Genomic DNA, 25,138 nt, shown 5'->3' with positions numbered 1-25,138 from the left:
GCTATGCTCCAAGCAGTGCGACAGCCCACTGGCGGTTTGGTCATGCGGTCAATGCTCAGCGGCAGACTTTTCTTTCAACCGATTCTTTCAGCACTGCCAGTTGCTCGTCCCAATTTTCAAGATATCAATCACAATGTATTTCGTATTTCTCTTTCTCTCCACAGACATAACGCTTTACTTTGTAGCTGCCTTAGCGTGGCGGGACTCGCTTCTGCATGGCCCTGATGATCGGCCAGAATCCTCCTAGCTTGGCATCAGCTGGTGCTACCTCTTAACCGCCACCTAGCGGATGGCACGACATCATGGAAGCCTCATCATATTATCGATGACATTTCCTTATTTCATGTACCTTGAACGTCGCCAATGCGTCTCCTCAATGTCAACACTCTTCAGCTGAAAGAGTTCGCAGAGCGTGAGCAGCCACCGTATGTAATCACCTCGCACCGCTGGGGCAACGACGAAGCGACGTACAAAGATGTACGCAAAGGCCACAGTCAGGATACGGCTGGCTTCAAGAAGATTCAGGCTTTTTGTGCATATACGAAGAAATTTCTCATCAAGGCTGATGAACCATCGATAGAATGGATTTGGATTGACACATGCTGTATCGACAAGAGCAGCTCTGCAGAATTGGCTGAGGCTATCAATTCCATGTTCCAATGGTACGCTGAGGCGGAGTTGTGTCTTGCTTTCCTGCACGACGTAAAGCACGAGAACCCGAGGCCAGGGTATCACCATGAACAGGCTCCCTTTACTGGCATGTCAGCAGCACAGCGACGGTCTGTGGAGCACAGCGTTTGGTTCACACGTGGCTGGACTTTGCAAGAGCTCTTGGCGCCGACGGTAGTGTTCTTCGTGGATGAGACGTGGAGGTTTCTGGGCTACAAAGGTAGCAAGACGGAACCGATACTATTGGCATCAGGTGGCTCGAACATCAATGATCTGATTTCGGACATTACCGGCGTTCCATGTGATATTCTGGAAGATTTCGTGAGGGCTAGAGATGTGAGTTTGGAGGCTAAGCAGCGGTGGATGCTGAATCGAACCACGGCTAGAGTGGAAGATATGGCGTATTGTCAATTGGGTATATTCAATATCTTCATGCCGTTGATCCACGGTGAGAGAGATCAGGCCATGGAACGACTCCGAGAAGAAGTCAAGCGGAAGTATGGAGAGGATCTACGAGATACCGCTAGCTTGAAGGCAAAGACCAAGCAGTTGGGAGAGGATCCCCCTGCACACGCGCTGGTAACAGCTTCACATCACGATGCCTCGGGACTGGAAGCCATCGCGCAATGGGACTACGAAGCCCGAGAAGAAAATGAAATCTCCTTCCATGAAGACGAACGTATCACGCACATCGAGAAGGTACACGAAGATTGGTGGATGGGTCGCAATGCAAAAGGAGAAGAAGGACTATTCCCAGAGAACTTTGTCAAAGTTGTCGAAGAGAGATCCCCAGATCCTGCAGCACTCCAAACCCCTACAGTCGAAGACGAAAACCTTTCCCGCGATATTGATGCGAAGGAGATAGACGCATCCATCTCTAAAGAGCAGACGCCGAGTTCTGCGGGTACTGCCCACGCCACCGACGCCCCCTCACAACCGACTCCAGCGGCGCTACACACTTCAGAATGGAACCAATCTGAGGCATACAAAAAGTCCAACGACCCGAAACCCGACACCCTGAAAGGTTTCCGATGGCTAAGCGGTCTCTTCTCCACCAAGGACGAGCCGAAAGATGGCGATGGTGACGGCGGCAAAGTCTGGGTATCGACATTACCGCCCTCAGACCAAGTCGAGCGACAGCGGGCATCGCAGCGACGGAGAGCCAACTTAAAGGGCGCACTGGTCGAAACCACCACCCAGCCGAGCCATGCTCCCTCATCAATGACACGCCGCTCCACCGCTAGTTCCACAGCATCAGGCGTGAAAGCCCGCGACAAGGCGCGCCAGCATAAACGTGCCGGCCGCGGGTTGAAGAGGGTCAAGGATGCTGCGGCGTCGACCTCTACACCGGAAAGGTCCGAACGAGGAGACGGAAATATCGCAGCGTTAGTCCGGCATAGCTACGAAGCAGTCGAAGAGAACGAGATCTGCCTCGTTGCTGGGGAAGTCGTCTGCGGGATTGAAAAGGTAGATGAGGGATGGTGGACTGGGAACGATCACCTGGGGAACCGGGGCGTGTTTGCTGCTAATTTCGTTGAGGAGATTGAGGGTGATGCTACCTCCTATGCTGGCGGAGGAGATGGAGCGTATGAGTCTTGCCGAGGGCGCGGGGGAGTGGGCTAGGGAGCGGATTGAGGAGGGTTGGAGTTGAGGTGCTTGGCTAGGGGAGGAATGTGGTGGTGGTGGTGGTGGTGGTGGCGGGAGATGGGGTTCCTGTTGTCAGGGTGGTGTTGGATGGAGCTGGATGGTGGGTCGAGATTGGCGGTGAGATGGATGATCAACAAAGAGTAGCAATATCCTCGCATTAATCCATCAAACGCTAATAACACTATACAAAACAAAGATCCTATTTCATCCCATCTCATGCCATCACTTCCTCCATATTGTTCCCTACAACCTACTCTCCAACCCACTCCACCCCCTCTGACCCGGCCACTCACTCTCAGGCCAAATCTGCGGCAGAGCCTCCCAAATATGACTCACATGCACAATCTCCAACCCCTCCAATACCTCCACCGGCAGATCCTTCACATCCTTCCGATTCTGCTGCGGCAGTAGAACTTTCTTAACACCCGCTCTCAAAGCGCCAATCAACTTCTCCTTGATCCCGCCGACTGGCATGACCTTCCCGCGGAGCGCGACTTCACCCGTCATGGCGATGGTGGGAGGGACTCGTTTGCCGGAGAAGAGGGAGATGAGGGCGACTGTGTGGGCGAGGCCGGCGGAGGGGCCGTCTTTGGGGATTGCGCCGGAGGGGCAGTGGACGTGGATGGAGCGGGATTTCATTATGTCTTCGTTGGGGTCGTGGGTAAGGGCCAGTTCGTAGGCGTGAGATTTGACCCATGAGAGTGCGACTTCGACGCTCTCTTTCAGGACGTCGCCGAGCTTGCCGGTAAGTTGAACGCGGCCGGAGCCGGGCATGTCGGCGATTTCGATGAAGAGGATGCTGCCTTGTGTGCCGGAGCTGTAGGCCACAAGGCCTGTGACGACGCCGGGTTGGGAAGTGCGAGCGGCGATCTCCTCCTCAAAGCGCTCGATGCCCAGGATGTCCTCGAGGTCTTCGACTGTGACCACAGGTGTGTACGCGGGTAGAGTGTTGGTATCTCGAGCTTCGGCATACTGCACGGCTTTCGAGCGACAGACGCTACCGATCTCGCGCTCGAGGTTGCGGACGCCGGACTCGCGCGTGTACCCTGTGATGACTTGGTCGATGACCTCGGGACTCATGGCGACGTTCTCAGGCTTGAGGCCATTTGTGGTGATCTGCTTAGGGATCAAATGTCGTGTGGCGATGTGCCGCTTCTCGAGAGTCGTGTAGCCAGAAAGCTGGATCGTCTCCATGCGGTCGAGAAGTGGTGGTGGGATGGTGTCGAGGGTGTTTGCAGTGGCGATGAAGAGCACCTTGCTCAAATCGTAGGGAATATTCACGTAGTGGTCCACGAATGTCGAGTTCTGCTCTGGGTCAAGCACCTCCAGCATTGCGGCGGATGGGTCGCCGTGGTTCGAGGCTGCTCCAACCTTGTCGATCTCATCGAGCAAGAATACTGGGTTCGACACACCAACCTTCTTCAGACCGTTGATGATGAGACCAGGCATGGCTGCGACATATGTTCTGCGATGACCTCTGATCTCAGCTTCATCGCGCACGCCACCGAGAGAGATGCGGTGGAATTGTCGGCCAAGAGCTGTTGCAACAGACTTTGCCAGCGAGGTCTTTCCAACACCAGGAGGACCGACCAGCAGGAGGATTGGAGACTTGTCCACCATCTTCTTGTGGTTGAGCAACTTGATCTCCTCTGCTGATTTCTCCTTCGGCGCTTCAGCCTCTTTCTCCTTCTTCACAAGGGCGGTCGATGGCGCGACGTCTTCCTCACCCTCGATTGTAGCTTCCTTGGCTTGTTCCTGTTTTGGCCGAGCCGCAGCAGTGATTGCGTTGATCTGCTTGTCCAGATCCATGTTCACGGATTGCTTGAGCTTAAGAACAGCCAAGTACTCCAATAGCCTCTTCTTGATCTTGTCCAAGCCATAGTGGTCGTCGTCAAGCTGCTTCCGCGCTCTGACCATTGTTGTGCTGTCCAAACCATCTTCCGTCATCTTCGACCAGGGTATCTCGGCCAGATTCTCAAGGTAATTCCTGCATACTTGATGCTCGGCTTGTGCTGGGTTCATCTTGGCTAGCCTCTTCAACTCGCGATCTGCCACCTTTTGCGCCTCGGGACTTAGACCAGCCTCGTCTAGCTTCTTCTTGAGTTCCTCGATCTCGTTGACCTCGTCATCCTGCCCGCCAACATTCTGCCCTCCTCCCAGACCGGGTGGTAGACCAAAGCCTTTCGGTAGCTTCTGGCCGTTACCACCCCGTCGACCGAAATCGATGAGAGCGTCTCGCGATGCGTTCGGTGTGGTCGTAACGCTGAGTATCCGGCTGTTGCCCTGTATGGTCTCGATCTGCCTCTTCAATATCTCGGTGATGCGGATGAGTCGCTCTTGTGGCGCGAGAGCAGAGAGTATCCGTAGCTTGTCCTCATGCGTACAATCAACCACATTCGTCATGAAGTCTGCCAGTACACCTGCCTCTTGCAGGTCCTTCCGTACAATATACAGCTCCAATCGTCGTGCCAGGATCGGGCTGAGGTTCATAGGTGGCCCTCGTGGCAACAAGCTCGATAGCCGAATAAGTGCGATCAGCTCTCTCGACAGCTGCTTCAGGTTGGAGAACAACGTGCTGGTCTTCTCGTCGTCTTCCCGAACTCGCTCTTCCTGGTGCAGGATGACCTCTGCCTCAAAGTATGGCCGTTCGCTGATGACCTTCTTGACCTTGAAGCGCTGCACGCCCTCCACGACCAGGGCCAAGTCGCCCGGTCGTCGACCCTGCACACCAGTGACGCGAGCCATGGTGCCACATTGGAAGAGGTCTGCCTTCCTTGCCTGAGCCGGATGGATCTGTTGTGGTTCCTCTTGGTCAGCCTTGGCCTTCTTCTTGTCCTCGAGGATCGCATAGCCGTCCGAGGCCAGGTATGGGCTGGTGAGTGGCACGCAGCCGACTGTGACGCTCGATGCCTCAGGACGAGGTGTTGCAGCCTTGCTGTAGATATGTGCTAGGATCGCTGCGATGTCTGCGCGGTTCTGCAGTGGCACTCGAGTCGTGACGCCCGGCAATAGGACCAGAGAGTGTGGAAGCGGGGCAATCGGGAGGGTTCGTGACGACATGTTGAAGAGGACGAGACAGGTTGTCTCACATCAGCGATAAAGGAGAGAGTGCTAGATGGGAGTGCGACAGTGATGGTGTCGATATGGGTGGCGTGGAGATAGCGAGGTGAATGATTAGATGATGTATTGACCGACAGGTCCTACACGTGTTGGCCGAGGTTCGGCAGCAGCTTCGAGAAGGCGAAGACGTGATCACGAGGTCACGGCTCTGACTCTCCCATGTCGATGCAACGGCGCGTATGTTTGTGTTGACGTCCTGAGTGCTGGGATCAGGCTTTTGATGAGATGCCAGATGCAGCGCAGCTCTTGGCGCGATCTGGTAGGAAGCATCGTTCCCTTCATCTTGCCAGGCCTCGCAGGCTGTTCGGATCGCAAGAGCCAGCACGGCTTCAATCGGAACAGAAGCGGCAGGTGTGCCGAGACTCCCGTACCGCAGCGTCATGCTGCTCAAGTCCTTCAATGTTCTTCATCACAATCACAATTACAACACACCGTCTGAAACGTCCTTCCAACAATCACCACTCATCGTTTGATAAGAATGTGCTCCTCTCTGTGCACAGCCGATGGATTCAGAGAAGCGATCCCGCATAACATGTGGAGTCTGGCCACGGATAGATCCTGCTGCCCTGCATGATCCACGTCGTGTCCAGTGGTGTCTTACTCCCGATTCTTTGCTTGGAAGCTGGGGAAACCGACATCCACTCAGCTTGCGCGTCCTTATCAACGTGGACGGCGTCAGGTGCTTCGCCCATCAAGATACAACTATGCGGCGCGAACTTGACTGCGCATCGGAGCATCTTCGCAGACCTGTCGACAGAGGAGAGTAGGACGATGGGGACAACCCTGATTGGCCGACTAACCATTACTGGCAGATACAAAGACACGTTTCCCATTAACCTGGCGTTGGATCAGAATACAACCTACGCAACCCACCCTTATCAATTGTCTCATGCCATAATGCACTGCCACTTCCCCGCAACCCCAGCAACTCCGATGCCACCTCGCTATCCATGCCGATGGTCCGTGAACACATGCCGAACAACGACCTCATCAGTACAGGCCTCAAAATGATGATCGGACCTGCAACTATCGAAGAAGCAACGCTCATGCATATACTTCCTGGCATGATCAAGCATCTTGTCCAAGCCCGTGAAGCACCTGTTATGCTCGCCACAGCTCCACTGACAGTACGGGTACTGCCACCACAAGTCTTCGGCACCACAAAATATGATCTCCTGTCGCCAACAGCGCTCGCACGTCTGCTGGTACTGCTTCTGGTGGGCTTCGAGAGCGTCGTGGTTGGCTTGCCACTGCTTACAGTAGAGGCATTGCTGGGCGTGAGTGTTGGTGTAGATGTTGTAACCGGTAGAGTCTGTATGGAATTGCGCGAAGCGACAGATGTTGTTGGGGTCGTTGCCGTTTGCACCAGGGCCTGTGAAGAATGCTGCCAGTGACAGTGGCGCGCTGCCTCTGGGAGCACTGACAGTCGTGGTCTCGCCAGTTGGAGAAGCGTCCAGCGTCACGATGGCACCGGACTCTGGCTGGGTGTTTGTTGGCTTCGGCATGTGCTTCGGCATGTCTTCAGTGGGCACTGTCCGAGACAACTCGCGGTGGAACTTGGAAAGAGTGAGCAAAGCACTGGTGTCTCGCCTTTAAAATAAGGCTCGATGTCTGTCCTCAGGCACAGCTTCTGCTGCTGAGCCCTAGATACCTCCATCCCGCTTGACAACTCATCAAGCTGCCTTCTTTGTTGTTGGGCAGCAGTCGCGACAAAGGTACTCTCATGAGCACAAGGTCATCGCAGTTCATAGCGCGGCAGCCTGAAAATACCGCAACCTGGCAAGTGCGACTCGCATGTAGTGTGCTGCTGGCAGCCAGCTGGTGGTTCCCTCGGTCGCCATGGGGCAGCTGAATGTGTTGCACAGCAGCATTAGCGTCGGACTGTGACCAGAAACCTCCGCTGACAGCGCACGAGGCACAAACTTTGGCGTTGTTGCCTTCAGTACTATCGCAATTCTGTACCGCCGCGGGCCATGACCCCAAGGTCGTTGGACGAGACGAAGGCGATGCTATGTTCGGACCTATTAGCATCGCCACGACGACTCCAAGCTTATTGGATGCACTGCTTGTAGTACAATCTTGGACCAGGTGGTGAGAGCGTAGTTTGATGATCTTGGCCGAGAGACGTTGGCTGTAGTGCAAGAAGTGGAAGGAAGAACGTGTCGATGGGCCACGGTCACGGGGTAAAGCACGTGCCATGGCACCCGCCGGGCTTGAGCCGATACCTTGAACATTCGATCAAGAGGAAACAACGACCATCAACATCAATTCCAATTTCACAGTCTTTCATCCACTCTTCTCCCAACTTTTGCGGCTGAGCCTTATGCCATGAGAAGTCACTCCACGTGGGCTGTGTATGGTGGTACAAAGCCTCCAGCCACCCGCGCTTGCCAAGAATGTATACGGCAACATTTCACGCTCAGCTATGGAGGATGCGTTCGCGATCTTGCTCACTGACACTGTAGCATGGCATCACCTTTGATGTCTCGCAATCAAGTCAATGCGGCTGATACATGTGTACAATCTGGAGCTACGAGGCGTGGTAGATCCGCCTCCATACGCTATACTATCGCACCGATGGACCAATAAGGAGCTATCCTATCAGGCGTACCATGGATGCATCAATCAGGATTCTCCGACGTCTAGGAAAGTGTTGAACTTCTGTAAGGCTATCCGAGCTGCGAATACGACTCGCCAAGATGGCGAGCCACTGCTAGAGTGGGCATGGGTCGATACCTGCTGCATCGATAAGGCGAGCAGTTCTGAACTGTCCGAGGCAATCAACTCAATGTGGTCTTGGTACGAAAAGTCTGCAAGCTGCTATGCATATCTCGTTGATGTCCCTTGGTGCGAGAACAGGGCTGAACTTTTGGCCAACTTTCGAGAAAGCAACTGGTTCCGACGCGGCTGGACGCTACAGGAACTGCTCGCACCTAAGAAGGTCATTTTCTATACCTCGGACTGGCAAATCATAGGATTCTCCCCCGGCTCGAACCTCCAGGACGTCGAGATGCTTGAGGCTCTTTGTACCGCTTCAGGCATTGATCTACCCTATATCAGTCATGCGCAGAGCATCTTCTCTGCTTGTGTTGCTGAAAAGATGAGCTGGGCATCCGGAAGAACCACCACGCGGAGCGAGGATACCGCCTACTGTCTTCTAGGCATCTTCGGGGTCCACATGCCTTTGCTCTACGGGGAGGGCGAGGACGCCTTCATACGCTTGCAGCAGGAGATTATCAGACAGTCTAATGATGAGTCCATTTTCGCTCGCAGGCTCCCTGCCAGTGGGAAGAGCCACTTCACCCAAAGCTTTGCACAAGGTGCACGCTCGGGACTTCTGGCTTGTCATCCGGCCGAGTTCGCAGGATGTGCTAATATTCGAGTTGTGGATCGAGTGCCACGACGACCTTTTCAGGTTACACAAAAAGGATTAGATCTACATGGTCCTGCCGTCGAGATTGAGTCATGTTACAACGACCGTGGCTCCCGCTTCACACGGCGAAGGGTGCCTCATCGAATTGAATTGTGTATATTTGCTGGACCACAATCTGGTCGGCTCCGTGATGCATCGAAAGCAGAGACAGGCGGTAGGTTGCTCGCTGGGCTTGCAAGAGATAGGACCCAATAGCGGGACTTTCTATCGCGAAGTCGGCTTACATGAGGCCATGCTTTACTTGACGGACGCTGACGTGGAAGCGAAATTTCGACAGTCAAAGTGGAAGCAGGTCGATGATATGCGCTTTTACATAGGCATGTCTGGGCTGCAGATACAGCAACTGCTGACCACTTCTGGCTACGCTTCGGATCCCAAGGACTTTCAGATCATGGAGCAGCTGCCACGAACAGTAGCTGACACTTCAAGCGAAGACAGCACTTCGAGGAAAGGGTCACATGGTGCAGTCCGGATCTTCGACGCTTGAGCTAGAGACTGTGCCTCACCAAAGATAAGAGCCAGCTCGGTCTGCACAGCAGTGCGGCCGACGTGAGCGAACACTAGAGTCTGTGAACATGGAGCAAGGATAACACTGCGTTCTTCTTGGCGACATCTTCGAGAGTGGATGCAGCTCTTGTCAACTGCAGCTCAGCACGCTGGCCGAGAACGCCACCAACATGGATGTGTGCAGCCCGACAAGGTCTCTTTCGCTGCAAATTTGGTCACAAGACTCCTCACTGTATTGGCATCGTCACGTTTATCTTGCAGCGCACGAAATAACTAATGCGTTGATCGTATAGTCCCGCGGAGGGCATTCTGCCAACGCTTGCGACGTCCTTGAATTCCTTGGCCTACGCGAGCCTGAGGGCAGCTTGCGCGGACAACCATGTCTAACCGATACAATCTGCAGGATAACTTCAGTTGAGACCCACCTTGCATGGTGAACAGTCCTTCTCAAACACTCGACAAAATGGTCAAAATACCGAAAGTCGGAAACCCGGTGACCGCAATTCGGAACGCGTTCACTGTCAAGCCTGAGCAGAAGAGCGAAGATGGACGAGATCAATGGCAGTCACGAACGTCCTATCTACTGGCATCAATGTGTGGAGCTATCGGCTTTAGAAACCTTCTGCGATTCCCATCTCAAGTCTTCAACAACAATGGCCTGCAGTGGTTCATCCCGTACTTTATGGCGCTGGCTCTACTAGCGATTCCAGTACTCATCTTGGAAGTCTCCATCGGCTCTGCCCTCCGTGGTGGCCCAATACTGGCCTGGAATGCCGTCAACAAGCGATCGCGTGGCGTCGGTTTGGGAAATCTGTGGGTCACTGCTCTGGTCTGCCTGTACTATGTGCCAATGCTGTCCTGGGTTCTGCGCTTCTTCCGAGCTTCGTTTGAAAGTCCGTTGCCTTGGGAAGGTCGCGTGGCGGAGTTCTACGAGCAGACTGTAGTCGCCAATGTGGCACCAATACCAGCTACAGCAGCCGAAGCCATCGAGCAGGGCGTGATGATGTCGTACCCCGGTGCGGGCCTCATCGGGGAGCAAGTTGGCTGGACTGCGTTCTCTTGGGTCGTGATCTGGCTTTGCCTGTTCAATGGTGTCAAGACCACTGGCAAGGTCGTCTACTTCACTATGGGTCTTCCAATTTTGATCGTTGTTGTCCTGATAGTACGGAGCGCCACTCTTCCCAACGCGATCGATGGTATACGACTCTACGTGGGCGAGTTCAACGCTGGTCAACTGGCTGGAGGTCAAATATGGCAGGATGCTCTAGGACAAGTCTTCTACTCAACCGGTGTCGGCTTTGGCTACTACACCGCATACGCATCGTATAATTCCCGCAACGCGAATGCCGTACAGGACTCCATCATCATCTGCTGTTGCAACTCGCTCTTTGAAATTGCTTGCGGATTTGCTGTCTTCGGCGTCGTCGGCTTCCTGGGAATGACGCCTGAATCTACCGGAAGAGTTGGATCGTTTGTCTTGGGCTTCATCACATTACCAGAAGGTCTGGCTCTCATGCCTGGAGCACAAGTTTGGTCGGTCATCTTCTTCTTCACCCTGTTCATGCTCGCGGTGAGTTCGGCGTTTGTCATGACAGACGCCATGGTAACGGTCGTCCACGACTCGGACTGGGGACGAAAGTGGCCGAGAGTTTACATCACCACGGGAGTGATCATCTGCGGCTTCCTGGTCTCGATGATCTACAACACACAGTTTGGCTCCTATCTGCTTGATGCAGTCGACCTGAACACGAATAACATAGTGCTACCTTTCGCGGTCTTCGCAGAGTGCTATGCAGCGACAATCATCTACCGCAGCGTCGACGTGATTGGACAATGTGGAGTCCCAGCTTTCGCCGTACACCAGCTGGGCTATATAGGCGGCATGATCGGCGGTCTTGCACTCGCCCATATGGTCAGCATACCGGGGGGGATCGCTTTCGGCTTTGGACTCTACTTCGTCTGCTTCGCAGTATCTGTGCTTTTGGCTAAAACGCCAGACTCTATGCCGCCAAGGTTTTGGTCGAATAACACACTGCTATGCCGTGCTTGGTGGCTCGCAGCGTACTCGGTAAGTGGATGAGAAGCTCAATACGAATTGTGGCACTTGCTAACAAGTCCGACAGGGTAATCAACTCGTCCGCGACCTCAACGTGTCAGTGGCGACTGGAAAGAACTGGCCGTTGACATGGTACTGGCCACTGAGCCTTCGCTACATTTCCTGTCCGATCCTGGCCATCGTCTTCTCATTCAGCTACCCGAGCTTTATTGCAGTTCGGTCTGATCCGCTCATGGTCTTCGCCTTTGTGATGGGCCACCTGGCTATACTCACCATCGTCTCGTTGTTCATTGTCCCGCAATGGCTCAGTCCTATCATCCCAGCTGAGCGTAGACACGAAGGAGATAGAGGCTATGCTCCTCAAGTTGTCTTTGGAGCTGATGATGTACGGCTCACGACGGGGGTTGAGGCCAACCGGAGCAGTAGCGATGATAGCACGGTCGGGAAGAAGGAGATGGACATGGCGGCAGATCAGCGATTGTCTGTCAATGAGCTCCGTGGCGTTGATTCGCAGGCACAAGAGGTTGTCGATCCCCTGCGTGCTTCGAGAAAGTGATCGAGATGCCTCCTTGTCTTGCAAGAGCCGAAACAGTCTACGAGTCACAGATTAGAGCTCGCTGCTTACCTCTTACTGCACGTCTCTATGTCAGTCCTTCAAGGTTGCTTGGCACTTCGTGAGATGGCGGTTCCACGGTTGCCGCGTCGCCTTCCAGCACAACACACATAGCTCCTCTAGGGTGACGAGACCCAATCGCACACTACTATGGTTTCACTCGGAACAAAGCGCCTCAGCGCAGTGCAGCCACCCAAGAAAGCTCAACAGCACTCCACACTCATGAAAATGCCACCAGGCATCTACGAGCATGTATTCGAGAACAACATGTTCGCACGATACAGCTGGGCTAATACCTATAACGATTTCTTGGCTCCTGGTATATTACTCGCCTGTCGACAGACCCACAGCGAGGCTCTCTACTCCTATTACAGCACTGCAAGTTCATTTTCGATGGGCTACAGACTCCTGTACAGTGGTGTAAGGCCATCGGTTCGATTTGTGAGCGCTGGTTGAGGCATGTGCGTATCACCTGCCGACGATGGGTATGCATTGGCGTCCGAGTGCTGCTCAGGAGAAGTCGCGGCGCATGAACTTGCCACCAGAGGTCCGGAATCGCATCTACGCATACGTCTTCTCTGGCAACATTCAACGCTGGAACTACAAGTCGCCGAAATCCAAGATGGATTCATACAATAGAGAGCCAATACCAGCCATCATCCGAGCATGCAAACAGACCCACGCCGAAGCGACCCCAATATACTACGCCGAGGCAACCTTCCTTTTCAAGTATGACACTCGATTCACCCAATGGGCACGAGCCATCGGTCACGAGCGCTGTCATATGCTGAGAGAGGTCTGCATCAAGCCTGTGTGGGACTACGATCTATATCTTGGCATTGGAACAGATCCCAAGGATGCTATTCAAGAGTACGGACAACAAGCGCAGCTTCTGTTGGCCGGGTTTGGTCATCTGGAAGGATGTGTGAAGAAGGGTGTGATCGAGAGTTCCCATCGACCGACAGCAGCGATACTCTGAAGCGTTACTACTTCACTTCGTCACCACAGACGGCTGTCGAGAGAGCCTCGGCACATCTAGGAGACATGTGAGCAGCAAGCTTGATTACTCTCGATAACTGGATACCGCTGACTATTGTGATAGGGATCTCGAACAACTTCTGGAAAACTACGTTGCGATGTGTCGTGGGTACTAGTACTGATTGCAGTGAACAAGGTCCAAAGGAGAGGAGTGCTTGGTACATGAACACTGTGCCAGTGAGGTGAGGCACAAGTGTATTCCCAGCTAATTGGCCATCCCCGAGGTCAACGATCTTGAGACCATAGCAGTGGAAGCCCGATCGAATGTGGGTCCCGGTGGATAGTTATGAAGCCTCAAAGAAGAATACGAGACAGATGAAGGGACTTACGGGTCATACACTCGTTCACATGCTTATTCGTAGGGCATGTGAATTACTGGAGGTGTTGTGAGTATAATCGCAAGCACAATCCCCGACTTTCCTTCCATAAAACGCCGGGTTCCCTCTTTCTTTTCCACACCATAAAGCTGAACACCCTACAACAGAACCCATCAACCACACCCAACGCAAAAATGGGACGCCACATCCTCCCTAAGTCCGGTGACTTTAGCACTGTTTCCGCCCCGTCTTCCGAGCAGCAAGACTCTAAGTTCCTAAGCCTACCACCAGAAATCCGCAACCGCATCTACGGCTTCGTCTTCTTCAGCTCCGTCAGAAAGTGGCCCGGTAAGGCCCTCGACACAAGGAAGAACAAAGCAGTCTCGACCGCCGAGCCTCTCGTCATGGTCTGCAAGCAGCTTCATGCTGAAGCCTTGCCCGTCTTCTACGCCGAAACCACTTTCCTCTTTGGCCACGCCCTGAGCTTCAAGCACTGGACTCGAGCAATCGGACAACAGAAATGTCAGATGCTTCGAGACGTGTTGATCATGCCAGAGAGTAAGTTCAAGTACATGCATCGGTGGGTGCTCGATGACCCCGAGGAGAAGCTTAGAGAGTTTGCGGAGACTGGTGAGAAGATGCTGGCTACTATCGCTCATCTGAGCGACATCATCAAGAAGGGCGCTGTCAAGGCAAGAATACCGGTGGCGGGGGGCGCAGGTGCGAAGTTGATGGCGTGGACTTCGAGCCCGATGAAGGCGGTGGAGGAGAGGATGGAGAGTATGCTGAAGAGGTGAGTGTCACGATCGTGAAAATTTTCTGGACTTCCCGACTGACATTGCTGTAGGGAGAATCGTGGGCTGCTTATGCGCGCGTTCCTCGATATCATGTTCATGGGACATGACGTGTTGATCATGGATCAGGAGAGATTGCCAGTCCCGAATTCTGCTCAAGAAGCTTTGACTGGCGAGGAGTCGTAAGCCCTAGATCGACGAGCGACTACTAATGGAAGCACTGCCTGGGCTGGTCAGCAAGATGCAGCAAAACGAACTTCATGTCGAGCAAGCGAAGCTCAAAGAGGATGGGAAATTCGCTTCAGTGTGCGACAGTTGAGTACCTAGGTAGACAATGAATGTCACGTGTATTTGCAACCTCAGCCTTACTCCGTCTTACCTCAGGCGTTGTCATTTCCAGCCTCACATGAAGCTTAGGCCAGATTCGGTTGGGCGCATGTGCACTCGCTCCATTCAATCCAACCACAACCAAATCTTTTCCAACTGCAACACCAAGACATTACCCCAGCACAACCCAGTACCACAGCATGGCCAAGACAACACCACCACCAAAGGCTTCCAGCAAAGTCAAGGCACACATACTGCAGCAAGATGACTCGCGCCTCACCAGACTCCCCGCCGAGCTCCGCAACCGCATCTACGAACTCGCCTTACCCGACACGATCATCATCCCCAGGCGCAGGCCGAAAATGGGCATCCCTTGCAACAAAGTCTGCGCGCCTGGTCTGCTCCTCACATGCAAACAGATCTACCAAGAAGCTATTGGCTTGTACTATTCCAGTACCTCTTTCTGGTTCAAGATTCCGGACGACTTCGCGCGATGGGCTCGAATAATCGGCATCAAGAAGCTGAAAGTGATCCGCAAGATCGTACTCATGGTCCCCTACTCCTACGACCAGCATTACAGCTTCAAGTCGGTCTACACCGGTAATGGGGAGACAGTGCGCAGTGAGGGGATTCGCGATCCGGCAGCAGCATTGAGGGCTACTGCAAACAAGGCTCAGGGCGTGCTCGATGAGGCAGTCGCCAAGACCGGAGTCAGCGCGAAGGTGGTCAATGTGGCCTTGCAAGTCTCGGCGTCGCGGCAGAAGAAATGGTGGACGACAGAGCCGATCAAGTTTGTGGAAGAGGTGATTGCTGAGGCTGATAAGAAGTATGCCCTCTGCACTGGTTTGTCCCGAATGATACTGACGATCTTGACAGGGCCCTGAGAGTCATCGGCAGCGACATGAGTAACCGACGCTTGGCTTTACCTGCTGATGCGTAGATGGAGAGCGAATCTCGCGGGACCCTCAGCAAGCTTGGAACTTGGAGAATAGACGCCAGACCAAGGGACATTGACTAGTATGCGGGAGCGGACGAAGTTGGCTGTTTAGAGCGGTCTGATGCTCAAGCACAGCGTCTGCGAGCGCTGGGACGCTGCCCAACCCCAATCAATCGAGGAAAGGCTGGGTACTGGCGAATCACTTCTCCCCGTCAGGCGCGAGCGAGGTAAGAGATAGCTGCAAGACGCTGTCAGCGTGCAAGATGGATAGGGGTTAGTGCGAAGTACTTCCAGACTCACATGACTTCACTTTCGCATGCGCCTCACACTCATATCACATCTGAATCGCAACTCTTTTAGCGTCCACTGCAGGTATGAAAGGTATTTCCTCGACTTCGTGAACTTCTCTTTCCTTTATAAAACTCGACCAGCTCTAGGTCGCCCGCGAAAACCTTTCAGCATGACCACAGCAAGGCCGACATGCCGCCCACCCTCGCACTCACCTCTGTGGCTAAGCCACTCACTCCTCGAGACAAGTCGCCATTGTCGAAGCTCTCACCTGAGATGCGCAACATGATTTACGCTCTCGTCTTTGACGGCAGCCCAACCTTCGTTCAAGAGTGGGATCCGAAGTACCGCGCACGGACAAAGGGCCAGGGACTCGACGTCCCAGGACTCCTGACCTGCAGCCTCTTCTACCAAGAAGACAGTTAGCTCTACTGGGCGACGCGTTCCGTCTAGTTCAAGAATCCCGACAACTTCATCCACTGGGCCAAGAAGATAGGCCCTCAGCGCCGCAACTTGCTCACCGATGTCGTCCTTGCACCTATGCCCAGGTGCATCAGTCAAGCGCCATTCATCTTTGATCCAGCCGAGGCTCTGCGCACGTTCGCTCAAGATGCTAAGCTTTTGCTCGATCGAGTCGTGCACAAGGGTGGAGTGAGTAGCGGTGTGGTCAAGATCAGCTTCCCGATCTGGTATGGCCATGCGGAGAAGTGGTGGACCAGCGATCCGGTGCGGTTTGTCGAGGGCATCCTCCTCGACCGTAGAGACCAGCACGACCAGTAAGCTTGAGGTTTGGCAAGCTTGAACATCATACTGACAATGCTCAGTATCACCAGTCTTAGGATTCTTAACGCCATTCACAGTGTCTACAACGATCCCTTCGGACGCACACTGGAGCTATCGATGAGGCCACCGAGATTATTGTGCAAGCATGACGGGTACGGCATCCTGGCGTGAAGGTCGATGGTAATGACTGGAATGCGCTAGAAAGCGGATTATGCTACTGCCGCAACATGGGTGAGCCGAACTAAATGCTCTGACGAACGGACCATGCGAAGTCAGAAGGAGAGTGACGGTGAACTGTGTACCTTGGGCAATGGCTGTACCTACTGTTGTCCTTACCGTCGTGAATACGAAGTTCCAGTACCAGAACATTCAAAGTATGTCTCCCACCATCAAAGCACCATCTTCCATTCAGCTTCGTCAAGCAGCGCTCTGCAGGCGGGCCAAGGAGAACCTGGATAAGACCAACCTTGGAGGTTTAGTATACGCTGCACGTATACTGCTGCTGCCATTGATAAGGGCTGCCGCAGAGATATAGACAGCGATGTCACTTACAACGAGCTTCCACTTACTTTTGACCCAACAGCTGAACTGTTTGGTCGGTCTTGGCGCCCACACACCATGGCTTCGTCTAGCCATGTGGCGGCGGCATCGGTCAAGCCACCTCCAAAGAGGCAGCATAGACCGCCTACGATGCCCTGACAGTCATGGCCAAGCGGCGACGACTGATCGAGGGACTTTCCAACCTCACGACGCTGATGCCCACCTTTACGGAAAAACTTGGGAGCGTTGTGGGTGTCAAGGAATTGTGCTTTCGCGGAGACACGAAGGCCTCGTATGGTATCTGGTATCCCCTCATCCCATCATGCCGAAAGCGCCATGCGAAGAACGAAAATCCCAGCTCGTAGCCTGCAGTAGGTCTTCGCTTGCTTTTCAAACTCCGTCCCATCCACCCATTGTTTTATCGTCGCACATCAGCTCTTGAGTATGCGCAATTTATGCCTTGGTCTTCTCCTTGTTCAGGTCGCGGCCCTTGGCGATGCGCTCGAGGATGGACTCGCGGTCCTTGTCGAGCTTGATCTTGGTGATCTCGACCTTGGAGGGGGCGATGCCGATGGGGACGGACTGGCCGTTGGACTTCTCGCGGGCGACACGCTCGATGTGGATGACGTATTTGAGGCGGTAGACGCTGGTGACCTTGCCCTCGCGGCCCTTGTTGGAGCCACGCTTGATGATGACCTCGTCGTCCTTGCGGATTGGGAGGGCGCGGACCTGATGATGGGGTTAGTGCGTGGAAGGGGAGAGGGAGCTGGCAGTGAGATGTACGTTGTGCTTCTCGCGGAGTTCTGCGACGCATTAGTATGATATTCAGTACATTGAAGCCATTGGCAGGTCTTACCCTTGGACAGAGGTGCGCTCATGATGACACGGCGGACGCTGGAAGGAGCAGAGAAGTGAGCCTTGCGGCTCTTTCTCCTGCTGGAGGACAAGTTGGTGTTGATCTTGGTCATCTTGTCGGTTGGGCGAGAGCTGATGTTGCTGCTGTTCTTCGACGTCGTCGTTGGGAAGAGGAAAGAGCGATCGCAAAGTTCGAGCAATTCTGGAGAGAAGGTGCGGATCTTGGCACTTTTCAGCCCGAGGATCAGCCGTTGTTCCGCGCTCGCCTCTGAGTTTCCGACCTGCTGCTCACGACTGTTGTGTTGTACCTGCAATACGTGTTGACTGGTCTGGCGTTGGCGAGGAGGTCATATCACATGTTCGCATTGTAACGACTGACCTCATCCCAACACGTGCGACTTTCCTCCCAACGAACCCGACCGCCGACCCAGCCATGCGATCGAGTGGGAAGAGGGGACCAAGCACAGGAGCGACAACGACGTGAAAGCAGCCGTCTGCTACTCGAAGCAATGTCGCGATACAACTACAACAACTACTACGATCCGGTGGGCAGCCAGGCGAACCAGCCGTCAGGATACACCTACTTGGGCAACACTGGCCAGCAGCAACCGCAGTCCTCGAATGCCACGCAGTATGCCAGCAGTGCAGCATCGAACTACCAGACGGGCTACAATCAGAGCTATGCCGACACGTATGGTGGACAGCAGTATGCCTCTACAACGCAGAGTCAGCAGCCGAGCACGGCAAGCACGAGCAGAGCTGCCAACACGCTGAGTTCTTTGAGGAATGCTCAAGGCTACGCGCAATCAGCTCTTGCGAATCAGCAGCCCAGCAGTGATACCGCAGGTGGCTACGACAACACCTACTACAATCCCTCCAACGCCTTTGCACAGTCAACCAGCAGGACACATTCGAACGAGTCGCCACTCTACAACACTGCAGCATCCACCTTTGGGCGGCTCAGTCTACCAGATCAGTCGCAGACCACCTCGAACACATATGCGAACAACCAGTACCAGTCCACCTCCACGCCTTCTACCAAGTACCAGAACGCGCCTTCTAGTGCAGGGTTGAAGAACCGGTCATATCGCACAGCTTACACTCAAGAGCAGTCGCAAACACAACCTCCTCAGAGATACGCGAGTCCGTTTCAGGCGGTCCAAGCACAGGGACACGCGAAGAACTCTTCGACAAGCTCAAATCACCAACCTTCACCTCAGATGAATGTGCAGCAGCTACAAAGCCAGCACCAGCGACAGCAAAGCGCACCCGTCGAACCTTCTGCGATGACAGTTGACCCTTCACAAGTTTACGATTTCCGTGCCGAACAGCAGCGAAAGGCGGAAATCGAGGCAGTGAAGCGACGACAAAGAGAAGCAGAAGCGGCACAGCGCAAGGCTGAGGAAGACGCAGAGACAGCACGAAAGGAAGAAGAGGAGCGCGTAGAACGGGAGCAGCGTGAAGCCGAAGAAACGGCGAGCAAGGCCGCTGAAGCCGAGGCGAAAAAGAAAGCGGCGCAAGAGCGGAAGAACGAACAGCGACGCAAGGCGCGTGAAGAGAAACGTCAAAGTAAGACGGCAGCGACTGCATTAACGCAGATGGCATCTGGGTCTGGAGGTGACGCCGGAATGATGGCCATGATGGGTATCGATGAATCGGTCGCGCCTGCAAATGCTGAGGAAGCCGAGATGCGCGCCATGTTCAAGAAGATGCGCGAGTTCAACGCGAAGAACCCCCAGATGCTGGCAAAACTTTGGGAGGAAGAAAGGACAGCACATGCGACTCAAGCCAGTTCACCTCAACCCGCCAAGCCTGCACAAACAGCGCCACCCAAGCAACCAAAGGCAGACGCCACGGGACCGCGTCCTTTCACGAAGCCTGTCGCACAAGCATCTCCCGCTGCTGCAACTCCCACACAGCGAGCCAGCGCTACGCTATGGCCACCGCACAAGAAAGGCAGTCTTGCAGAAGCTGCAGCGAAGTGGCTGAATGGTTTGGCCGAGAATCGCAGTGCTAATAAAACGATTGGGAAGGAGACCGTGCTTAAGATTCTCGATACCAACCCGTCGTATGTACAGCTCTGCGAATCGATCGAGAAAAATGGGATCAAGTTCGAACGTTCGGCATTGGCGAAGGAACTGCTGAAGGCGGTGCCAGACGGGCTCCGTAACAACAATGCGAATAAGCCTGTGACGCCGTCAGCCCCAGTGACTGGCGTGGCGGCCAATGGCTCGTCAGGTTCTCCCGCAAACACCTCGCAGGAGAGAGGTCCTGGAAGACCGGGCAAGGATGGGCCCTTGAACTATGGCGTTCCTCATGCACAGCGTAGCGCTGGACCAGTCAACTATCAAACGCCTTCGTTCACCAGTCTCAGTGACGCAGCACGAGCGGTCCACAACATGGATGCCACCCCATCATATCCACCTCACTTGTCCAATACGCTCACATCTGCAATCACCAGCGCCGCAGCTCAGCCTGCAGTTCAGAGTCCATACTTTGATCAGCCCATCTCCGCTGACAACCCCGTTCAAGCCCTGACGCCTGAGATGAAAGCAGAGGAGAAGCCAGAAGAGCCACGTCGCCCTCCAGCCAACAAGGAAGAGGCTGCAAGGAAGCGCACCTTCACTGACTTGGTTGACCTTTCTAAGGATGATTCAGATGACGACGAAGGACCACCACGAAAGATTCAGCAGCCACTTGGAGGACCGACTAATGGCGCACTGAAGCATGCACCCTCGAACGAGGCGTTTCGGAAACCGATGTCGTTCGATGAGTTCAGGCGAGCAGGCACTGCTGGTATAGCGCCAGGACAGGGTGCATTGCATCCCTTCGCTCCAGCGCGTTCGTGGATGAACTTTGGTCAACGCCCTACGATTCCCGGTCAGACACTGGCAACTCCTGCGCCTGTACCTGCTACCAAAACAAAAGGACCAACTGAAGAGCAGAAACAGTACGAGCGTATGCGCGGGAAGATGCTGGTGGAGCCAATTATGCGTGACCGTGTTGCTCGTAAGTCGAAGTATGACAGTCGCACGATTGCACGAGATGTACTCCTCGCTACCGGACGTCATCCCGACATGCGTGCCTTGAACGCTCACCTCAACACGATGCAGAAGCTGCTGGGTGACCACGGTGGCGTCATCGATGGCGCAGGGAACAAGAGTGATCTCGCTACGGTGAAGTGGGACATCATCGACCCGGGCGAGCCGGCCGAGGATGCCAAAGCGAAGGCGAAATCTGCATCGGCTGGACGCGAGAAGAAGTCGACGGATGCCGATGGCACCAAAGAGGACGACGATGATGTCACAGATGTTGACGATGAGGGTGACTGGGCGACTGGGAGAGCAGAAGAAGCCTTGCGCAAGATCCGTAAGGAGGGTATGGACATGGAACAGGCTCTTCTCGAGGTCAAAGATCCAATGGTGCGCAAGCAGATCAGGAACCGCATCCACGTCCAGCGACACAAAGAAAAGTACGGCGACAAGCGGCGGACTAAGAGGGCCAGCGAGGTTGTCGCGACTGACACTGCTGGCGAGCAAAGCGATTCTCAGCAGCACCTTGACTCTGTTCAAGAGCAGCTGCGGGGAAGTGAGAGCGGGCCAGCCCGAGGACGCGGTCGGCCACCCAAAAATCGACGCGACTCCAACTTGCCAACATCAAACAACGCGACACCAGCCCGCAGTACACCTCAACCTCGTCCATCCGCCGCCTCGTCCGCAAGCGCCAAAATGTCTGGTGGTGCACCCGTTGGATATGCTGCCTTCCGTGAACTCGACGCGAACGGCAATCCGATCAAGAAGAAAGGACGACCAGTCGGCTGGCGCAAGAGTGTCAACTCGCGTGAAGCCCAAGGACTGACTCCCAACAAGTCGCTCAGTCAGGTCAAGCCTAGTCGTCAACGTCAGTCTACCGGCCCCACCGCCGCGAAGGAAGACCTCGTGCAGCCAGAGTATCAAGTCTACAAGTGCAGGTGGACAGACTGCACTGCAGAACTTGACAACCTCGACCGTCTCAAGAAGCATGTCGTCAAGCTTCACGGCGGCGCAAACGACGAAGGCGACTTCGAATGTTTGTGGCGCTCGTGCAAGTTTGCCGGTAAGCATGTTGACGCGAACGGCAAGGCACGCGATGGCGACGTTGGCGTGACTAGCTTCGAGACGATGGATCACTGGATGAAGCATGTCGACAAGGAGCATTTGAATGAAGTGGCGTGGAAGCTTGGTGACGGCCCACGGGGTGGCAGTGTCACTGGTGAGTTTGACTTGCTTCGAAGCGACGCTTGATACGATTCTCGAAGATGTTGCTTTGTTTTCTTCTGCTTTGTACAGTACATTGCGCGTTGCATAGGCTGAGCGCTTGGTTGTTGGGTTCTTCAACGAACGTACATGGCAATGCTGTTCGATACTGATGACCAATTCCTTCTATCACAGACTCTCTCACCAACTCAGATCGATATCTCTCAGACCGGCATGGCCGATCTGTCACGCCTATCATTGTGCCAGCATCGGAAAAGCAGCAGAGGTCACCAGCAGAAGACCCAGCAGAGCCAGCGTCAGCGTCAGCGTTTCAGCCTGTGTTGACATCGGACGTTCCAGCCCGGCCTCGCATCGGCAGACCGCCAAAGAACCCGCAGCATGTTGGTATGAGTAAGGAGGAAGTTGAGGCGAAGGAGGAGCTTAAGAAGTTGGAGAATCAGAAGCGCGCGGAGGGAGTGTCGATGGGGCAGGAGGGGTGTAGGTTGGTCAATGAGAAGCGGAGACGGGGGTTTCTTGATGATGAGGATTTTGAGGATTTGGTTTATGATAGTGAGCCGGATTTCTCGTGAAGGGGGACGGGCATCGATGGAAGTGGAGGTGTTGTTGTGCTTTTTGCTTTCAGCGGGTTGAGAGGAACTGTGTAGCATATAGTAGCCACTGGTAGGCGTTTGTACTGCCTTCTTCACTCTCCACTCTTCATATCGTATCACATACACCTCTCCGTATATTACAACCCTCTTCGCTCTAGCTTTCAAGCATATCACGACACCATCTCTATCAACGCCGAACGCCTCGCTGATGCCCAAAATTCCCATATAGCCCACAGAGGGGTACTGTCGCATCTTCATCTCCTTCTACCCTTCCTTTAACCCAATTTTTGGCTCCCTCAAGCTCAGATGCGCCTATGCTACTACTGCACAACCTGCGCCTTGATCTTATCCGCCGGCACGGAATCCTTGATGGAGCCAGGATTTCCTGGGGAGTTTTTCGCGGAGTGCTCGTCGCTGTTGATTTCGAGGTAGTGGTAGAGGACGATGAGGAGCATGGCGGCCGCGCCGAGGAAGACGGCGAGGGAGTAGAGGGAGGCGTCGGAGATCATTTTTGATTTGGGTGGTTGTGGATTGTCTGGAGTTGGGGGTTAGGGATGGTTGAGGTGGTGGGATGTGGGGTGGAGCGAACCTTTGTGTTGATTGTGGTATGGAGGCTGGCTATGCGATTGTAGAGGCTGTGAGGAGTGTGTGGAGGGTTGTGGTGTGTGAGAGTGCGCTATGGATGTGATTGAGGACGGCGATGCATTGATCGATAGGGACAGCTTTGAGCTCCAGCGATCGTCAGGCATGAAATTCTGCCTGAATGCAGTGACTGACGTCGGCTTGCGAATTCGAATACCGCCACGGCACAAGATTCAACTTTCCTTCACTGACACCTCACGTGCTCGCTCTCTTCACACCCGCGACGACCGCATATATCCTTTGCGAGTCACACATGGAGAGCTTTCCCTCGCCTGCTACCTGATCGTCCTCTTCTTCACCACCGCCACGCGAACGACATCCCACCCCACCAAGAACAGTCCTCAATAGCAGAATCGCGAACAACCCCTCCAGACCGCCATCATGGCGCCCAAAGGCAAGCAGCAAGAGCCGAAGAAGGCCAAAGCCACCGTCGATGACAAGACCTTTGGCATGAAGAACAAGAAAGGTGGTGCCGCGCAGAAACAGATCAAGCAGATCAAATCCTCGGCAGCAGCCGGCGGCACACCCGAAGAGAAGAAGAAAGCGGCCGAGAAGTTGCAGAAGGAGAAAGAGAAACTTGCAGCAGAAAAGGCACAGAAGGAAGCAGCCGAACTTTTCAAACCGGTCCAGACGCAAAAGATTCCGTTCGGCGTGGATCCGAAGACGATTCTCTGCCAGTTCTTCAAGAAGGGCCACTGTGAAAAAGGAAAGAAGTGCAAATTCTCCCACGATCTTGATGTGGGCCGTAAGCAAGAGAAGAAATCTTTGTATACCGACACGCGCGAAGGCGACGAAGGAGAGGAAGGAGAGGGAGGCGATGCGAAGAAGAAGGATAATATGGACGATTGGGACGAGGAGAAGTTACGGCAAGTTGTCATGTCGAAACACGGAAACCCCAAAACTACGACCGACAAAGTCTGCAAATTCTTCATTGAGGCTGTGGAGAATCAGAAGTATGGATGGTTCTGGCAGTGTCCGAATGGAGAGACTTGTATGTATCAGCATAAACTTCCGCCTGGGTTTGTGTTGAAGACGAAAGAGCAGAGGGCGGCGGAGAAGGCGCTTATGGATAAGTCGCCATTGAATACACTCACGCTGGAAGACTTCCTGGAATCAGAGCGACATAAACTTACTGGCACACTTACGCCGGTGACGCCGGAGACTTTCGCGAAGTGGAAGAAGGAGAGGATGGACAAGAAAGCTGCCGAGGAGGAGGCGAGGAAACTCAAGGAGGCGACTGGTCGTGCTATGTTCGAGAAAGGAGACTGGCAGGGTAGTGATTCCGAGGATGATAGTGATGATGATGACGATGGTGGATTCAACCTTGAGGCCCTCAGGAGGGAGACTGAGGCGGCGAGGGAGAAGAAGGAAGCGGAGCGCGTGGCGGCACAGGGCGGTGAGATATGAGTTCATCGTGAGACGACTCGACTCGATGTGCCGACTGAGCTTTGCTGCGGAAGATACCACTTGAAGGGCACCGACATGAGTCCACCACAAGGGATACGGCCTGGCATTGCTAGGCGTTTGCTATTGCACTGCCTGCGGGTAGGCCAAAAGACTTGTGCGTATGACTTTCAGTGAACCATTATCTTGATCCGTCTGCATCCCACTGTGCCCTTGCTACTGATTTCCACCGCATCTTGACACGCGTTGCCACTCCGTGGGATTGTGACCTCCAATATCCTCGGACTGCCATTTCGGAGGCTCCGAAGGAGAAGCTGATCCG

At 54.2% G+C, this 25,138-nt stretch overlaps 13 protein-coding genes across 13 annotated transcripts; 10 read left to right on the top strand and 3 right to left on the bottom strand.

The window, feature by feature from the left end:
• Positions 1–363: 363 nt before the first annotated feature.
• On the top strand, positions 364–2,292 carry CLAFUR5_10826 (Vegetative incompatibility protein HET-E-1; the record flags this gene model as incomplete). The annotated part of the gene is made up of 1 exon (XM_047909974.1): positions 364–2,292. One exon carries the CDS (start codon positions 364–366, stop codon positions 2,290–2,292), a length of 1,929 nt encoding a protein of 642 aa, XP_047765365.1.
• A 267-nt stretch (positions 2,293–2,559) lies between these two features.
• On the bottom strand, positions 2,560–5,376 carry CLAFUR5_10825 (Lon protease 2, peroxisomal; the record flags this gene model as incomplete). Its single annotated transcript, XM_047909973.1, has 1 exon — positions 2,560–5,376. One exon carries the CDS (start codon positions 5,374–5,376, stop codon positions 2,560–2,562), a length of 2,817 nt encoding a protein of 938 aa, XP_047765362.1.
• A 1,010-nt stretch (positions 5,377–6,386) lies between these two features.
• On the top strand, positions 6,387–7,032 carry CLAFUR5_10824 (uncharacterized protein; the record flags this gene model as incomplete). Its single annotated transcript, XM_047909972.1, has 2 exons — positions 6,387–6,713; positions 6,769–7,032. 2 exons carry the CDS (start codon positions 6,387–6,389, stop codon positions 7,030–7,032), a joined length of 591 nt encoding a protein of 196 aa, XP_047765363.1.
• A 904-nt stretch (positions 7,033–7,936) lies between these two features.
• CLAFUR5_10823 (Vegetative incompatibility protein HET-E-1) lies at positions 7,937–9,064 on the top strand (the record flags this gene model as incomplete). The annotated part of the gene is made up of 1 exon (XM_047909971.1): positions 7,937–9,064. One exon carries the CDS (start codon positions 7,937–7,939, stop codon positions 9,062–9,064), a length of 1,128 nt encoding a protein of 375 aa, XP_047765368.1.
• Positions 9,065–9,806: 742 nt separating this feature from the next.
• CLAFUR5_10822 (Sodium- and chloride-dependent GABA transporter 1) lies at positions 9,807–11,988 on the top strand (the record flags this gene model as incomplete). Its single annotated transcript, XM_047909970.1, has 2 exons — positions 9,807–11,444; positions 11,500–11,988. The coding sequence occupies 2 exons, from the start codon at positions 9,807–9,809 to the stop codon at positions 11,986–11,988; spliced, it is 2,127 nt and encodes a 708-aa protein (XP_047765369.1).
• Positions 11,989–12,526: 538 nt separating this feature from the next.
• On the top strand, positions 12,527–13,024 carry CLAFUR5_10821 (uncharacterized protein; the record flags this gene model as incomplete). The annotated part of the gene is made up of 1 exon (XM_047909969.1): positions 12,527–13,024. One exon carries the CDS (start codon positions 12,527–12,529, stop codon positions 13,022–13,024), a length of 498 nt encoding a protein of 165 aa, XP_047765366.1.
• Positions 13,025–13,594: 570 nt separating this feature from the next.
• On the top strand, positions 13,595–14,380 carry CLAFUR5_10820 (uncharacterized protein; the record flags this gene model as incomplete). Its single annotated transcript, XM_047909968.1, has 2 exons — positions 13,595–14,193; positions 14,248–14,380. The coding sequence occupies 2 exons, from the start codon at positions 13,595–13,597 to the stop codon at positions 14,378–14,380; spliced, it is 732 nt and encodes a 243-aa protein (XP_047765367.1).
• A 341-nt stretch (positions 14,381–14,721) lies between these two features.
• Positions 14,722–15,461, top strand: CLAFUR5_10819 (uncharacterized protein; the record flags this gene model as incomplete). Its single annotated transcript, XM_047909967.1, has 2 exons — positions 14,722–15,347; positions 15,398–15,461. 2 exons carry the CDS (start codon positions 14,722–14,724, stop codon positions 15,459–15,461), a joined length of 690 nt encoding a protein of 229 aa, XP_047764949.1.
• A 477-nt stretch (positions 15,462–15,938) lies between these two features.
• On the top strand, positions 15,939–16,700 carry CLAFUR5_10818 (uncharacterized protein; the record flags this gene model as incomplete). Its single annotated transcript, XM_047909966.1, has 3 exons — positions 15,939–16,124; positions 16,200–16,522; positions 16,571–16,700. 3 exons carry the CDS (start codon positions 15,939–15,941, stop codon positions 16,698–16,700), a joined length of 639 nt encoding a protein of 212 aa, XP_047764948.1.
• An 822-nt stretch (positions 16,701–17,522) lies between these two features.
• Positions 17,523–18,037, bottom strand: CLAFUR5_10817 (60S ribosomal protein L26-2; the record flags this gene model as incomplete). The annotated part of the gene is made up of 3 exons (XM_047909965.1): positions 17,523–17,798; positions 17,853–17,872; positions 17,926–18,037. 3 exons carry the CDS (start codon positions 18,035–18,037, stop codon positions 17,523–17,525), a joined length of 408 nt encoding a protein of 135 aa, XP_047764953.1.
• A 396-nt stretch (positions 18,038–18,433) lies between these two features.
• CLAFUR5_10816 (uncharacterized protein) lies at positions 18,434–22,749 on the top strand (the record flags this gene model as incomplete). Its single annotated transcript, XM_047909964.1, has 2 exons — positions 18,434–22,175; positions 22,355–22,749. The coding sequence occupies 2 exons, from the start codon at positions 18,434–18,436 to the stop codon at positions 22,747–22,749; spliced, it is 4,137 nt and encodes a 1,378-aa protein (XP_047764952.1).
• Positions 22,750–23,090: 341 nt separating this feature from the next.
• CLAFUR5_10815 (uncharacterized protein) lies at positions 23,091–23,279 on the bottom strand (the record flags this gene model as incomplete). The annotated part of the gene is made up of 1 exon (XM_047909963.1): positions 23,091–23,279. One exon carries the CDS (start codon positions 23,277–23,279, stop codon positions 23,091–23,093), a length of 189 nt encoding a protein of 62 aa, XP_047764951.1.
• A 514-nt stretch (positions 23,280–23,793) lies between these two features.
• Positions 23,794–24,819, top strand: CLAFUR5_10814 (Translation machinery-associated protein 46; the record flags this gene model as incomplete). The annotated part of the gene is made up of 1 exon (XM_047909962.1): positions 23,794–24,819. One exon carries the CDS (start codon positions 23,794–23,796, stop codon positions 24,817–24,819), a length of 1,026 nt encoding a protein of 341 aa, XP_047764950.1.
• Positions 24,820–25,138: the final 319 nt, after the last annotated feature.

This window comes from Fulvia fulva, chromosome 8, assembly GCF_020509005.1.
Source record: "Fulvia fulva chromosome 8, complete sequence".
Classification (NCBI taxonomy): domain Eukaryota; kingdom Fungi; phylum Ascomycota; class Dothideomycetes; order Mycosphaerellales; family Mycosphaerellaceae; genus Fulvia; species Fulvia fulva.
This window is presented reverse-complemented; position numbering and strand designations above follow the sequence as displayed.